Source organism: Pseudochaenichthys georgianus, chromosome 24 (genome assembly GCF_902827115.2).
Source record: "Pseudochaenichthys georgianus chromosome 24, fPseGeo1.2, whole genome shotgun sequence".
In the NCBI taxonomy this organism is placed as follows: Eukaryota; Metazoa; Chordata; class Actinopteri; order Perciformes; family Channichthyidae; genus Pseudochaenichthys; species Pseudochaenichthys georgianus.
The window spans coordinates 7,982,868-7,997,735 of NC_047526.1; the positions used below are offsets into that span (position 1 = coordinate 7,982,868).

Here is a 14,868-nt window from a genome sequence, read left to right on the forward strand (position 1 = left end):
AATGAAGTTTAAATCCAAGCTTTGCATTCTCCATGACAAATGTAATTTGCGGACAAGCGGACTGCATGTGATTATTTGTATCATACCAAACAAAGTTAATGGATAAGTTCGGGAGATTTCAAGGCTCATTCTAAGAAATACAAAAATTCAATTTGAAGCGTACGCAAAATATGATTCAGGAAGTTAATAATTAGCTTATCAGATTTTCCGAACACTTCTCACTTCAGCCTTGTCACCAGCTTGCTGGGTGAATGCAGAGGATATATTACCCCCCTGGAAGATGTGTCACTGAGCTCTCCTGATGACGGTGAAGATGGCCAGTGTCAACACAACGGTCCCTGCTGCGCCACCAATCAGAGCGCCCAGAATGCCTCTGTTTATGTTTGTTTTCTCACACCTCTTACCAGTGTAGTAGGTGGTCTGGCTAGTTGCACACCTGGAGAAAAGCGCACATTAAATGATTTTGTGAAGCACAATAACTGCATTTTTCTGATGGCTGTGTCATCTGGCTTGCAAGAGTTACATAGGCAGCGTCAAATGAGATAACTCTAGAGGTCAAATGTACAAAAGTGATCATCTTAAAGGTCTCCTATTATGCTATTTTTAGGCATATATTATAGGTCTCAGATATATACAAATACATGAAAAACATGTCTATGAAGTGTTTTGCTCAAAAACAAAAAGAAATATCCCATATCATATCTCTCTATTTTAGCCCTGTTAGAGAAGTGCTGATTCTGGGTCTAAAGCTTTTAAAAAAAAAAAAAAAAAAGGGAGGGGAGCTTATGCTGAGAATCTGATCAGGGGCCTTCTACCCAGATCCAGCTAAATGCTGCCGTCACGAAACACCATATCATGTTCCAAACCACATCAAGGACTATTTCAGTATGGAGCTCAAATGCTTTTTATCTTGTGGGTTTACAACAAGGTGAGGTGAGCTTGCTAATGTAAACAAAGACCATATTACTTCCAAAACACGTCGGGCATTGTTTCTAATAGCGACATATCTGATAGGGTGTAAAGCCAGCCCACATTTCCGATATTACGTCATATCGGCGGAAAATCTGGGTCAGCTCTGTTGTACCCCCGTTTTTAGATATTGGGGTACGGAGGAAAAGAGAGAGGGTTTTGTTTTCTGACACCTTGTGAGTCTCCTGATACAGCGGGTACACATTTTTATGTATAAAAGACATCAAAACATGCATTTTGCACGATAGGAGACCTTTAAGTAATGCAAATAGGCACATGCTGTAAATCCAAACACACACACACCTGCATGAGGCTTCCCCTTTACTCTCCACGCACACGCCTCCGTTTATGCAGTGGTTGGGGCCACACGGGTTGGCAGCGCGTGCTTCTCTGTGTTTCGGGGTCTCCGGTCTCATTTTCAGCTCGCTGACTGGCTTCTCCTCTGGAATGTCGTTACTTGGTGCGGCCGGTTTGACAGGCACCTCAGTCTTGATCAGGTGGGTCAAATCTAATGAAACGAGTTGGATTTAATGACAATGTCAAAAGAATCCTGGAAGCTGAAGAAGAAATGATAAAAACACGTGATAACTGGCAGAATATGTGTTGGTCCAGTAGGGAGCTGATATTTCAGATTCTCACCGTTGAAGTCAGCCGTAATGATGAGGTCATCGTTTTTGAGGAAGCTCCTCCTCTGCAGATGCTGGATGGAAATAAACGTGCTCCAGCCAAATTCTTGACCTGAAGTAGCTGTTGGTTTGTTCCAGCGGGGATCGGTATCTAAGAGTCAAGAAAAACAGTGTTATGGATTGATTTCTAAAGCCGATATTTTAAAAAGCCAAACTTTTTGTTAATAATTCAGCTACAATAACCCTTCCATTGATAGAAACCCCTCTTTTTTCTTAATGCCAGTGACCTATGCGTACCTGTGGTGAAGCTTCTAGTAGAAGACATCCTCAGTCTTACATCAGGGTCCTGGTCCATAGCAACGATGGTCGCCTGTCTGTTTTTGGCTGGCCACTCCATCACTGCATCATTTCCCCCGCTGCACAGGAAGAAGGTCATGCCAACATAGTCTGGGTAGGCACTGTCTTTTCCACTGGGGTAAACATTGATGCCGAATGAGTAGCCCTCCGAGTTGTAGAAGCAATTGCTTTTCACCGGGGTGCCAAGAGGGGTGGTGGCGAGAACGATGGAGAACTTATGGATCTGCCAGACAGCACTGGGGCAAATGGACTCAGTAAGAGTGATGTCATCGATCAAGATGGCCCCCGAGGAGACGGATGATCCTCTAATGCCCTGGAAGAAATAACGGAACTTCTCTGTCACCTTCAGATTCACATGGGCTATTTTCCAGGCAGCATCTCCATCACCTGAAAGCAGGGAATTCATTTTAAATTGATTCGGATTTATTTTTACACGTATAAAAAGCATTATCACCACTCAATTTACAAGGAGTAAAGTCTTCCAACACTGCATCGATAGAAGGGCTTTTCCATTTCAAAATATTCGAAAGAGACAACTTCTGTGCTGCTTAGTAAACATAAATAAAATACCTGTAATGCTGTGGATCCTCCTGTTATTTTGTACGCTCCCTGTCCCGTCATCAGTCCTTATCCATATCACCAGTTTGTCCCCGGCTACTCCACTCATCTTGTAGAAGAACTGCAGGCACTGCTCGTCTCTCTTTGGGTACAGGATACGTGACTCTAGCAAGGCACTGTTTCCAATTGCGCCGGAAGTTGTGTCAAACTTCATGAAGTAGCCGGAATCTAAAGGAAGAAGCGAACATCGTGTTAACTGAACTATAATAAGAAGTGGGACTAAAGCGTAGTGTGATCATGTCTCAGTCTAAGAACCCATTGGAAATTGTTCTGATGACGATAAGTCTCTAAGCATTTATTGGGTTCCCATGTAAATAACAGATATTCTGTCATGATCGTTATTAACGTCTTTGTTACCTCGAGACTGGATTACTGCAACGCTCTGTATGTGGGTATGGACCAGGCCTCAATTAGACGCCTGCAGCTAGTGCAGAACGCAGCTGCACGTCTTCTCACTGGCCATAAAAAGCGCAACCATATCACCCCAATTCTGGCCTCACTGCACTGGCTTCCAATTCGGTTCCAAATTGATTTTAAACTCGTTTTATTTGTTTTAAAGCCATAAATGGGCTGGCTCCTGCCTACAGTATGTAGCAGAACTCCTCCATCGCTACAACCCAGCCAGAGCCTTAAGGTCTGCTGACCAGCTGCTGCTGGTAGTGCCTAAGACCAGGCTCAAAACCGAGGGGACCGAGCCTTTTCACCAGCTGGCCCTAGGCTCTGGAACACTCTGCCCCTCCACGTGAGGTCGGCCCAGACATTATGGGTTTTTAAATCAACATTACAACTCACTTCTTCTCTCTGGCCTTCTAGCCTTTTCTTATCAAGCTCCACTTTTGAGGAATCAGCTTCCAGTTTGTGTTCGGGCGGCCGACAGCCTATCCGTTTTAAGAGTACGCTTACGACCTTCCTTTTTGATAAAGCTTATAGTTGATAAAATGACCTAATGAGAGTGCATTGACGTGGACACGTTGTGCCTCTTCACCTACATGTTGGTTCTTGCTCTTTCACTTAAATCCTAAAAACTTGGATCTTATATTTAAAACTAAGGTTATTACTACTACTCACTCTTCTAAATCTTTTCTCTCTCTACTTCTCATACTCCTGTAATCTATTCTTTCTATCCTCTCTTTATCCAAAAGCGGACGTCATGAATGTGCGTCTGCTGCTGTGGGGAAACTATGGAAACTACAGTTTTCTATAGCGGACTACAACATGGATGTTTAATAAGAACCACGGACTACTGTAAACTCATCTAGAGACTCTGCATCGTGCTCTGGTGCTGTTTGCTTTATGCTTTATGAACGTGGACAACAGAGAAACATATTCTTCATGACCAAAGTTGGAATTGAAATAAAAAAGGAAAGTGAAACTTATGCTCGTCGTCCCCCTCTCCCTCCGGTCCACATTAATACAAATGATCCCAATACGTATGATTGTATGAACTATGAAAATATCTTAAAATCAATACAAATGTATTTATTATAAACGTTAGTCCTTAACATCTATCACTGTGTATATCACCATTCAAACATCTTTTAAAAGTTGAACAAACTCCACACAGCTCAGTAAAGACTGTGAAATGATGACTTTATTTGATCATTTCAGTAAAAACTAACGTTCATATTTCTCTTTGATTATAATACTGATGAACGTTCAGAACAAAGCACTTTGGCAACTTACCACATAAGTTTTAAAATGCTTAATAAGCACCGTAACCTTCATGATATCATTTCTCAGTCATAATCGGTTGTTTCCGTGAATGGCCGAATATTCCCCTGCCTTAATTGCTGCGGCCGCAAGGCATTGTGGGAAAGCATGTTCTCCTCTCCTTTCATAAAGGGAGGTCCAGTGGTTCCTAAGCTATAGGAGGTTATAAAGGAAGTTTGAAACCTCCTTTCCTATCATCTAGAGCAGTGCCTCTCAAAGTGTGGTCCGCGGACCACTGGTGGTCCGTGAACGCCCCCTAGTGGTCCGTGAGTATATTGGTAACATTTCACATTTGAAATAAATAAATACATTTGAGTTTTCCGTACTCTCGCGGGAATATCGCCGCAATGGAGCGAGTTTAAGTTTCACTTTTGATTGCATGATATAGCCCAGCGCAACACCTTCGTCACACATGTTGCCATCTGTTTGTACCATTTTCAGGCGATTTGTAAAAATCGATGTGTTTTTAGATATTTGTGGAGTTATGTGGTCCGCGAGTGTTTTTTTATTGGTTAAGTGGTCCTTGGTATGAAAAAGTTTGAGAAACACTGATCTAGAGAATTCAAACGGCTCTTATCATGGCTGCCACTGAGGGACTTCCGGGTCCTTTCACTCCGTTAGAAAGGTCCCTAAGCTAAATGGACTATTCGACTGCAGCCCTGGTGTATTTGCCTGCCTTCTCCAGCTGTGTCTTGTCTTTGTGATTAGTCTTGTAATTATATATACCTGGCTTTCTGATGTTCCCTGTCAGTTTGCGTCCATGTTTCCCTGGTGTGGTTTGGGTGATTCCTGATTTTCCTTGTGTGGCCTCCTTTTTGCTACCAGTGTACTCAAAATACAAAGTGTAGCGAGAAGGCTTCCAATACCAAAATTGTTGCCAACAGATTCTGCATTCATATGCCAATATGTGTTGTTGAGGTTATCACATGTTAAAGAAGTTATGTTTTGTTATAACACCATTTAACCATATGTCTAAAAAGCTAAGAAGATGTATGTATTATGACAAAAGAAAAGAAATTAAAAAGTAAGTAAAACAGTCTGCTGCTGAGCATTGAGGCTTATATGCTAATGTGGGTTTTCCATAAATAAGGTTTGTCTGTTGAACAATGTGTTGGTTTCTGGTGGGAAACACTTTTTGACCTCATGGACTTTAAAGCACTTTCTGTACCATTACACATTCAGATTAACTTCAAATGTGTGATCTAGAAATGTAGCTCAGTACCTCTACAGCGCCCTGCCAGGGTGTGGTCTGGATCTTCTGGATTGCTCAGCGTCTGGACCCAGTCTGCGTTGTCTGCTTCGTTCTGGATCATTCCACAGATGTTGATCAGCTCAAAGGAGCACTGGTCCAAGAGGGTGTGAGTGTTGGCTGGAAGAAAACATTTATCAACGGTCAAAACACAAAGCTTAACGCACTACAGAGGGCTCAGAGAATGAGGAAATATATCTGATCCACAAAGTGGGGGTTTACATCAAAATGAAGATTAGGAGTTGTTGGCCACTTGAGTGAAGCGGAAACGGCTCAAAATAGATAGGGGGACTAAATAGTAAGGGGTTGTTCTTTCAGTGCATGTTAGGTCCAGTATGACATTAGGGTGCCAACATGAATCTGAAGGAAATCCTAACATGAGGGATTTCTAAATGATGTGGTTTTTTGGGGGGAATTCAAATATGAGCTTATTTTTTGGATAGCATAACTCTAACCTACATCGTTTTGTATTTCTAAATTGGCAATTGTACCCTTTCAAACCTTTACTGTATGTAAGATAGTAAAAGATATAAGGGAAATCCTTTATATTGACAAAGCCAAATCATTTTTACATATTTATTAACAGGTGAACTGCATATATATAACTGGATAATATTACAAAGATACATCTTCTGACTTCTTGAACTTTGCCAGGTTGCACAAGTCCTGCTTTGACTCATTCTTGGCCATCAGTCTCCTGCTGGTCTCCTGAGCTCTGATCCCTCCATCCCTCTTTTCCTGTGAGAAGTACTTAGCAGAAGCCTCGGCCACCATTTTAACAACCCTCTCAATGCTTTGAGTATGGCAAGGCCAGTTGAGTACCTCCATGGGGGTTTTGATGATGTGTTTCACCTCTGAGGTGCTTAGCAAGCAGGTGAAGGGTGGCTCTGACACACCGTCTGACCAGCTGATCAAGTCCCCAATGCTGGAAGCATCACAATTGATGTCAGGTGTCCTTCTGGTCCTGACAGAGGAGTCCCCCAGCTGAGTGTCTGGGTCCCCCTCTCCCCTAATGGCCAGGATTCTCTCCACCCCCTCAATGCTCTCCTTCTGATCCTCAGAGCACAGCAGTGTTCGGAGGATGGCTTCACTGTGGGCATACCAAGCAGATCTTCTCCCAGTTGGCATCACAAGGTCCAGCACCTCCTTCCTCTGGGACTTGAGGCAGTCCAGCTGAAACAGGATGTGCCTACGCTCACGAGCAACACTGTAGTGTTCTTCTTTGATCTTTGCAGGAAAAGATTGGTCACTGCCCTCAGCTTCCATCATCCCATTGGTCCGGTCAATCCGCCCATCAAAGAGGATGCAGGAGATCTCCCTGCACTTCTCCTCAAACTCTTCTCCCGGCTCTCTCATCAACTTGTCCTGTGCTCTCTTGACCTTGTTCTTATCAATCACTTTACTTGTGTTGTCTTCTGTGATGATCCCTGCATCAGTCAGAGCTCCGGTTCAGTTTCAGGGGAGAGCTCAACTTCAGGGACAAACTCGTCTTCAGAGCCACTCTCCAATTCCAGACCCTCATCACCATCTGCCAAACATCTCTTAGCATCCTTCCTGGCTGCCTTGTCTGCTGCTGCAGCATTTTCCTCCTTGCTCCTTCTCCTTTCCTCAGCCATGTTTTCCATCCCCTGCCTTTCCAATGTCCCCACCTGTCTCTTGTGCGCCTGCAGATCAGGGGCCCCCATTTGGTGGAGTCCTTTACTTCCAACCTTACATTTCTGTCCCTTGATGTATGCAAGATGTTTTAAAGGAATCGTTTTCTCTCTGCTGCAGGAACACTTCATGTGGGCTTGGATCACACAGCCATCACAGCCTCCCCCCTCACAACTGCTAATCTGACACTTGCAAGTCAAAATATCAAATCATTTGTCTAACTTGACACTGAACCTCTCTTTGGCATCAAGTCTGCCCTTCCCAAGGGAACACTTCACTGACCTCCTTGAGCTTGGACATGATGGTCACCTTTTCATTCATAACAGGTGGCTTGAAAAGAGCATTCGCTTTGCTCCACGGACCAATCAGACCAGGGACGATGTCACCCACCAGCTGGTCCACTGGGTAGTTGCTCCTGTCGTCTTTACTTTGATCCCTCAAGTAGATGCCATACCTCAGGATGTTCCTCACAGTTGGCAGTTCAGACACCAACAGCTCTCGCCCAGTGCCAACAAGGTTACTCAAATGAGAAGTCGATGTTGCCCTTGTTAGGACTTTGACCATTTCAACTAGTTCACACTGAAAACACTGATACACAAGTACGTTTCAATTCCTGTAAGTTTCACTTCAGACAGGAACATAAAAGCCCTGATTTCAAAATAAAAGCCCCCCCCAACTTAGTCACTTTTTTCCAGAAGAATAGCAAAATAATCAAAAAATAGATAATAATCAACTGCAAATTGATGTAGGTTAGGTTTATCAGAATTTAAAAATGTCTTCAGATTTGTGTTCTACATGCCAAAATATGTTATTTGAACACCCCTCTCGATCGATTTAGTATGGCCCGCCCTATTACATCAATAATGTACTTACATACCAGGTTCTTACAGACTCTGTCCCTGTCTGACCAGACCAGTTGCCTTTCTCAAACCTTTAGGGTGTATTTAAGGAGACTCTTACCACAGTCGTACATGCGGTTGACTCTGGTGATGTCTACTGCACTGAAGTCCAGCCGCTGGCCGATGATCTCATTAAAATATGGTATGCTGGTGGTGATTGTGGGGATACTTTCGTTCTTGTTGAATGACAGAGGCCTGTAGTGCATAATGGACTCATAATCATATGGTGTGTTCAAATCCGTGATGACGTCAGCCTGATACTTGTTGAAATTGTGCTGCTTCCCTGTGAGGAGAAAGGAGATAGTCAGGAGACAGTATAACTGCTTCAAGCAGCACGACCACATAGCTTATGTATATGCTACAACTCCTCCCTGTCTTGCATGCTCTGCTTCTTAGAACTTTTCACTTTCACAGTGTGTTTTCAGTTAATTAGAGTTAATTGTAACATTTTGGCTTCCTAAAAATGTGTTGTTCAGTGTTCTGTTGTACTTAAGACACCATAGCTGTTTTTTTTTCGGTAAGTATGTGTATTTGAAGGATCTTCTTCGAAAAAATAAGCATCCCCATTAATATCACAGTTAGTTGGTTAGTACGGATCTACTACCAAGATAGCTAGCTAGCCTAGTGCTAGCTGGTAACGCAGTATTTGCTATGCTAGCAGCTCCAGCCCTTTGTCTTAATTTGGTTACTTCTGCAAAAAACTACTGGTGGGTTTCTGATGGACAAATAAGGCGTATTTCCGAAATCCTGGTCACCGCGCTAAACAACACAAAGCATATAATTGTTGTGACCCACCTTCTTCAATTTGGTCCCACCAGATTTTGACATAGTCATCTCTATCTGAGCGAGACTGCTCATGGTAAAAGCCGAGAGCATGGAGGAGCTCGTGCTGCACGATGGCCTTCGTGTCGCACCTCGCCCCAATGGACACATTCTGGCCTACTCTATCATCCCCAACAAACGACCAGCATCTGAATTGATAAAAAGGAAAATTCAAACGACATATTCAAACTAAGGAGCTGTTATTGGATCTAAATAGCATTTCATCAGATCAACATGTTCTAGATCTTAACATAGTGGTGCAGTGAGGACTTGTAGTTGACCATCAAAAGGGATATTTTTGGAATATTGCAGAAAATAAGATCAGTGGCAAACACACATTTATGAGACTTTTGTTTCTAATACTTTTGTTTCAGATACTTTTGTTTTCTGATACTTTTTGTTGTTGTTATTGATCCTAATCACAGTGACATGACTGTACGTCACCAGCGCTAAGCTAAAGGCGGCTAAGTTTAGCAACTGCTAAAATAGACGCTCCGTCCGCACATTAAAAATAACATAGACTTTGAGATGAGGGAACCAGAGGTGGTCAAATGCTAACTGATAGCTGGGTTTGAGGACTCATTTCTGCACAACTCTCTGGTGTTGATGACTTGGCAACATGGCTCGTAAAGTTGTGCAACAGTTCTTGAATCATTGCAGCTCACCCATCCAGCTTGGTGAAGGAGAGATAGCTGCTCTCTCCCTCATAGGGCTTGAAGTCCACGCAGGACCTCAGACGGTACTCCTCAAAAGCCTGGAGGATCACGCCTTTAGCGTTCAGATCTAGAAAAGGGGACATTTCCAAATCAGCACACGTATATATTTACCTACTCAATGGATTTGTTGGTGTAAATATATGCATGTGTGTACCTAAAGAATCCGTAAGGATATAGGGGATGGGAAACTTCCACCTTCTTGTTTGATCGATGATTGCATTCCTGTTGGGCTGCCAGACACATTGAAGCTTTTATCATATGCTTTTTAGTCTGTTACAAACACCATCACTAAGCAGACTATACTTACATCAACTGCAATGTCTCCCTCAAACAGGTGGTTTAACCCTAAGAATTCGTAAAACACATGTTTAATGCATTTTAATGTCACGCAACAGACATACAATCACATGCATCAACAGGGCTTAACAACGACACCTCTATTGATGTGAAGTATGTCGTCCCTCAGTTCCCCAGCATCTGCATTGTCACCTGGAAGACGTATTTATTGTTAGAGAAAAAAGTCAAAGAAAAGCTTGTTTTATGTGCATATAATAAATGAAGGAACCGACCGGTAAGTGGAACAGCTTGCACCTATAGCACAGAAAAAAGAAATGTGTCTTTGAGAAATGTGCTTTCCATTTCTGTTTCTCAACGTGATTCCATTTGAATTGTTTTTAAATGCCATACCTTCAAAACTGCAAATATTCCAATCAGCGCAGCAATTCTCCTCAAACCGTCTGCAGAGCCCATATTGTTTTGCAGACACAAGCGTATGTCTCTGATTCCAGTGTTAAAGTGCCAATAAAGACGGCCGCTGGAGGGGGACTTTGATCAGTTATAATAAGTAACAGGAATTTCACACGTGTTCTCACAGGTAATGACAGCAATAATAACATGGACCCAGTACAAAGGCAACAGCATTTGCAATAAATGTATATGAACTCTGATTTCAAATCCAATAAAACAGGCAGTTATGTTGTTTACAGGTTTGACCTCTTTGTGGCTGTGGATATCTGTATTTTACAAAGACATTCTCCTGAAACAGACCCCACCGGAATAGGCCTTGGTCGCCATGACAGCTACAGTTGTGGTTGCTGGGAGTAGTTACTTAAAGTCTCATTGATCAAAGAAACATGTCAGTTTAAGAGCTATTATTGCTATGTCATATAAGATTAAATAAACCTCTATTGATCACTGTATGGTAATTCAGGTGTTAAAATATAAGGACAGGTAAGAGTTAAAAAAAGGATAATTAAGGACACTTACATTATATAATAATTTAATTAGGTAAATGTGTAGGCTGTGATTCACAGATCTGATCATAGACAGTGGGATCCTACTTTTTCCATAATGCAACCAGTATTAATTTTGTCGGACCATGACGCCCTGTGTCGAGAATCTACAGCAGGGGTGTCAAACTCAAGGCCCGGGGGCCAAATCCGGCCCGCGACTTCATTTCATGTGGCCCCACAAGAGCTTGCAAAGAATAGAATATGTTTGACGTTGATAATTATTACTTTGCTTACTGAAATACATGTGGATTTTTAAGCCTATATGGCTCATTTCTGCACTGAAATAATGTGAGGTGGACAAATCATATCACAGTAAAGTAGGGATTGGATTTCGATCAGCTTTATTAATCGCTGACACTAGTCCATATAATTATGAGTAGATCAGAAGCCATAGAGCTTGCAAAGAATATAATATGTTTATTATACGGTTACATGCTACTTTACAGAAGCACGTTGCCCATAAACTACATGTCCCACAATGCATCTGAAATTTGACTTTTGACTTTTGTTCTTCAAAATATGCTTTTTTTTCTCAGAATTTGATTTTTTTGTCCAAAATGTTACTTTTTATTTCAAAATGTCACTTCTTTGTTTTTTGTTTTTCCAGAATTTGGCTTTTCTTTTTAGATCATTTTGTGACATTCTTACTGAAGAGACTTGGAATTATTTGACCTCGACTTCTGCTTTAAGAAGTAGTTAATTATGAAGTTATTACCCTATCCGATAATAATCCAATGCAGTTGCAATAATATAATATAATACATTATTTTTTATATATATTAAATATTTATGTATTTTTATATAGTCTTAAAGTTACAACCGGCCCTTTGAGTGCAACCATAATCCTGATGTGGCACGCGATGAAATTGAGTTTGACCCCCCTGATCTATGGGTTACATTATTAAATTACAAAGTGAATGTAATCTCCTACAGTACTGTAGCTCCGTTGGCCTATTTTTCGAATAACGCTGGTCTGCAAAGCCTTGGGTCCCTTTGAGTCCGGACTTCATTCAGAAGTAAATTTTTTATTAATTGTCATATCTATGTGTTGTCTGCCAACCACAACAAGGCGCGATAGCTTGGATTAGATTAGATTAGATATACTTTCTTCATCCTCAATTGGAAAACGTTTTTGCCACAGCAGCATGTTTACAGGCATTATGCATGAGTTACAAATATAATCAGAGGTGTAAAGTAACTAAGTACATTTACTCAAGTACTGTACTTAAGTGCAATTTTGAGATACTTGTATTTTATACTTCTTGTCCACTACAATTCAGAGGTAAATGGTGTACATACTGTACATGTTTATTTTTTATTTTATAATTTGTTGAACTCTATTTTATAACTGTTGACTCTTACTAAATAAAATATGATGTGGTTCGACAAGAAGGCCTTCAAAAAGAATCCCACTGTAAAAATAAAAGTCAGAAAAGAGCTCTAACGTTACTTTACAGTACAGTTACATTAAATATAACATTTTAAGCAAGGCAACTTTATTTATCTCCAATTACCTCGAGAGCTATGGTGTTCTTCCTCTTTAAAAGCTATAATCAATTAAAGGGTCAAGCATCCTTTTATAACAAATGAAAACGTAAAGGTGGGGTAGGTAAGTTTGAGAAACCGGCTCGAGATACACTTGTTATATTCCATGGAATGCTCTTAACATCCCGATAACAATGAATATCTGAAGTGCTTTGACAAAAAAATCCATAATAAAACATCATCTGTGGAAGCCGTAGTACTGTAAAAAGCACGACCAATCAAATAACTGGATGGCCTACCTGCCTGTCAGCCTTCCACCTGTGCACAAACTTATCTCGCACCCTCATTGGTCATGTGTGCGTTCGTGTGTTGGAGGAGGGGCTCTGTGAGGAAGTGGCAGATTTTTTCCGGTTGTGTATTTTCAAATTCTAGCGATCTCGAGCTGGTTTCTCCAAAATTACCTACCCCACCTTTAATATAAAAGTTATTTAGATTTATGCTTGAACAATACATTCCTCTAATTTTATAGTCTCTTATTCTAACTCACATAGAAACCATTTTTACATCGCAAAACAAAAGAAACACACCACAGGATTGTTTTTTGATAGCTTCATTTAATAGCTTTTATGAGGACAAGAGTTCAATGCGGTACACATATAGTGATCAAAATTATTTTCTAAAGCTTATTCTTCTGTATTTCACCTTTTATATATAGATTAGATACCAAATATATCTTCACATTTCAAGCTTTCTAAAGATGATGATGATGATGATTTTGTCATGGCAGTATCTTCCATCCTTTGTCCATCGTCATGTTGTTCTTTCCTCCTGCATATGTTGCATAATACTATTTTTTTATTAATCAAAAAGTAATTTCACAAACACATGTGATTTGTGTCTGATGTCCGACCTCCAGTTCATCCTGTGTGACCCTCCTCCGCTGGTTTAATGGGAACTTCAGATTTGATCAGTGATGTTATATCTGTGGATGGAAAAGTAATGACTTCTCATGCCTGCATCCTCCCACCAAACACAACACATATTGAACAAGAGAAGACCACTTACCCTCAAAGTCGATGAAGATGATGAGGTCATCGTTCTTGAGGTAATTGCGCCTCTTGAGGTCAAAGTGCTTGACAAAGTTCCTCCAGCCCCATGTCCGACTTTTGTAGCACTCGCAGGAGGGGTCATACGTTCCCACCTTGGAGGGATTGTCCCAATGCAGCTTCCCATCTGATGCTGGAGGACACAAAAAGACAGAGGTGCCATTTGAGTAGGCGTTTCTTAACCCCAACCCTGTTTTAATGGTACTGTTGTCATGTGGTGGTATGGTTGATTTTTGTAGGCAAGGGGATGTTGAACGGTTGCATCAGAACAACTATCGGATGGATTTGTTTGAAGATACTGTATGTTAGTCAGAGGATTTAACTACACTACCTGTGGTTGACTTTTGTGGTTGTGGGTAAAATGTCTCCTAGATACATTCATGTCCCCTTCAGGATCACTTTTAATAACTCTGAAGGCTCTTTGAAGGACATTGATTTCAATGTTTGCACTTTGGACGGTTATACATTTGACAGGGCATCATACGACAAGGGTTGTTTATTAATGAAAGGCTGTCCTTCAAAATGAATGTTGTATAATCTAATATAAACATCGCGATATAATCAATAAAAGACAAGATCTTAGTATTGGATAGCTCTTGAGATCCGTCAAGTATGGATGACTGGGGAAAAGTACTACATTTCACAGAATATATTTTCTTCAAAGAAATTCACATTTACATTTATTTTATTGATGTACTTCTGTAAAGGTATTGTTTGTATGATATGTATCATTGCGAAATTGAGATGAGACCCCAGGCTGTGTTGTGATTGGTCAACCGCTTTGAAATATCCCGCCCCTTAGCTTATCACGTACGATGTTTTTGAGCGCTAGGCAATGGAAGTGCGAGTGTTACATAGTGATGTCTGTTGAGTAATAATTCGTTCCAATGTGTCATGTCACAAAAGAGATGTTAAAGGTGGGGTAGGTAAGAATGGAGAAAGCGGCTCGAGTGCGCTAGAATTTGAAAGTACACATCTGGAGAAAATCTGCCACTTCCTTACAGACTTCCTTACAGAGCCCCTCCTCCAACACACACGAACGCGCACATGACCAATGAGGGCACAAGATAAGTTTGTGCACAGATGGCAGGCTGACAGGCAGGTAGGCCATCCAGTTACTTTAGCCGGGCCGGCTCAGATGATTGGTCGTGCTTTTTACAGTAGCCTACTACGGCTTCCACAGATGATATTTTTTCATGTATTTATTGTCAAAGCATTTAATATATTCATTGCTATCGGGATGTTAAGAGCATTCCATGGAATATAACAAAAAGTGTTTCTGAAATAAATGACATACCCCACCTTTAAGTGTCTGTGGTTTGTCCAGTCTTTGTGTTGTATCGTGCCTTCCTGTTGTATTTTGAAA

The 14,868-nt window shown here is 41.2% G+C and overlaps 2 protein-coding genes across 3 annotated transcripts in view; both read right to left on the bottom strand.

Moving 5' to 3' along the window:
• Positions 1 to 6: 6 nt before the first annotated feature.
• On the bottom strand, positions 7 to 10,384 carry mep1a.2 (meprin A, alpha (PABA peptide hydrolase), tandem duplicate 2). Its single transcript, XM_034076280.1, has 14 exons — positions 10,307 to 10,384; positions 10,189 to 10,210; positions 10,055 to 10,108; positions 9,927 to 9,964; positions 9,774 to 9,849; positions 9,569 to 9,686; positions 8,877 to 9,052; positions 8,143 to 8,364; positions 5,503 to 5,649; positions 2,523 to 2,738; positions 1,893 to 2,339; positions 1,609 to 1,746; positions 1,273 to 1,477; positions 7 to 436 (listed from the first exon to the last, which is right to left on the bottom strand). The coding sequence occupies exons 1-14, from the start codon at positions 10,367 to 10,369 to the stop codon at positions 286 to 288; spliced, it is 2,073 nt and encodes a 690-aa protein (XP_033932171.1). The 5' UTR covers positions 10,370 to 10,384; the 3' UTR covers positions 7 to 285.
• A 2,651-nt stretch (positions 10,385 to 13,035) lies between these two features.
• Positions 13,036 to 14,868, bottom strand: part of mep1a.1 (meprin A, alpha (PABA peptide hydrolase), tandem duplicate 1) — a 32,616-nt gene continuing 30,783 nt past the window's right edge. For both annotated transcript variants that reach the window (XM_034076017.1, XM_034076016.1), the window contains 2 exons: positions 13,462 to 13,635; positions 13,036 to 13,378 (listed from right to left, as the gene is read on the bottom strand). In XM_034076017.1, coding sequence (XP_033931908.1) covers positions 13,314 to 13,378; positions 13,462 to 13,635 — 239 coding nt within the window. In that variant the 3' untranslated portion in view covers positions 13,036 to 13,313. The remainder of the gene's footprint in view (positions 13,379 to 13,461; positions 13,636 to 14,868) is intronic.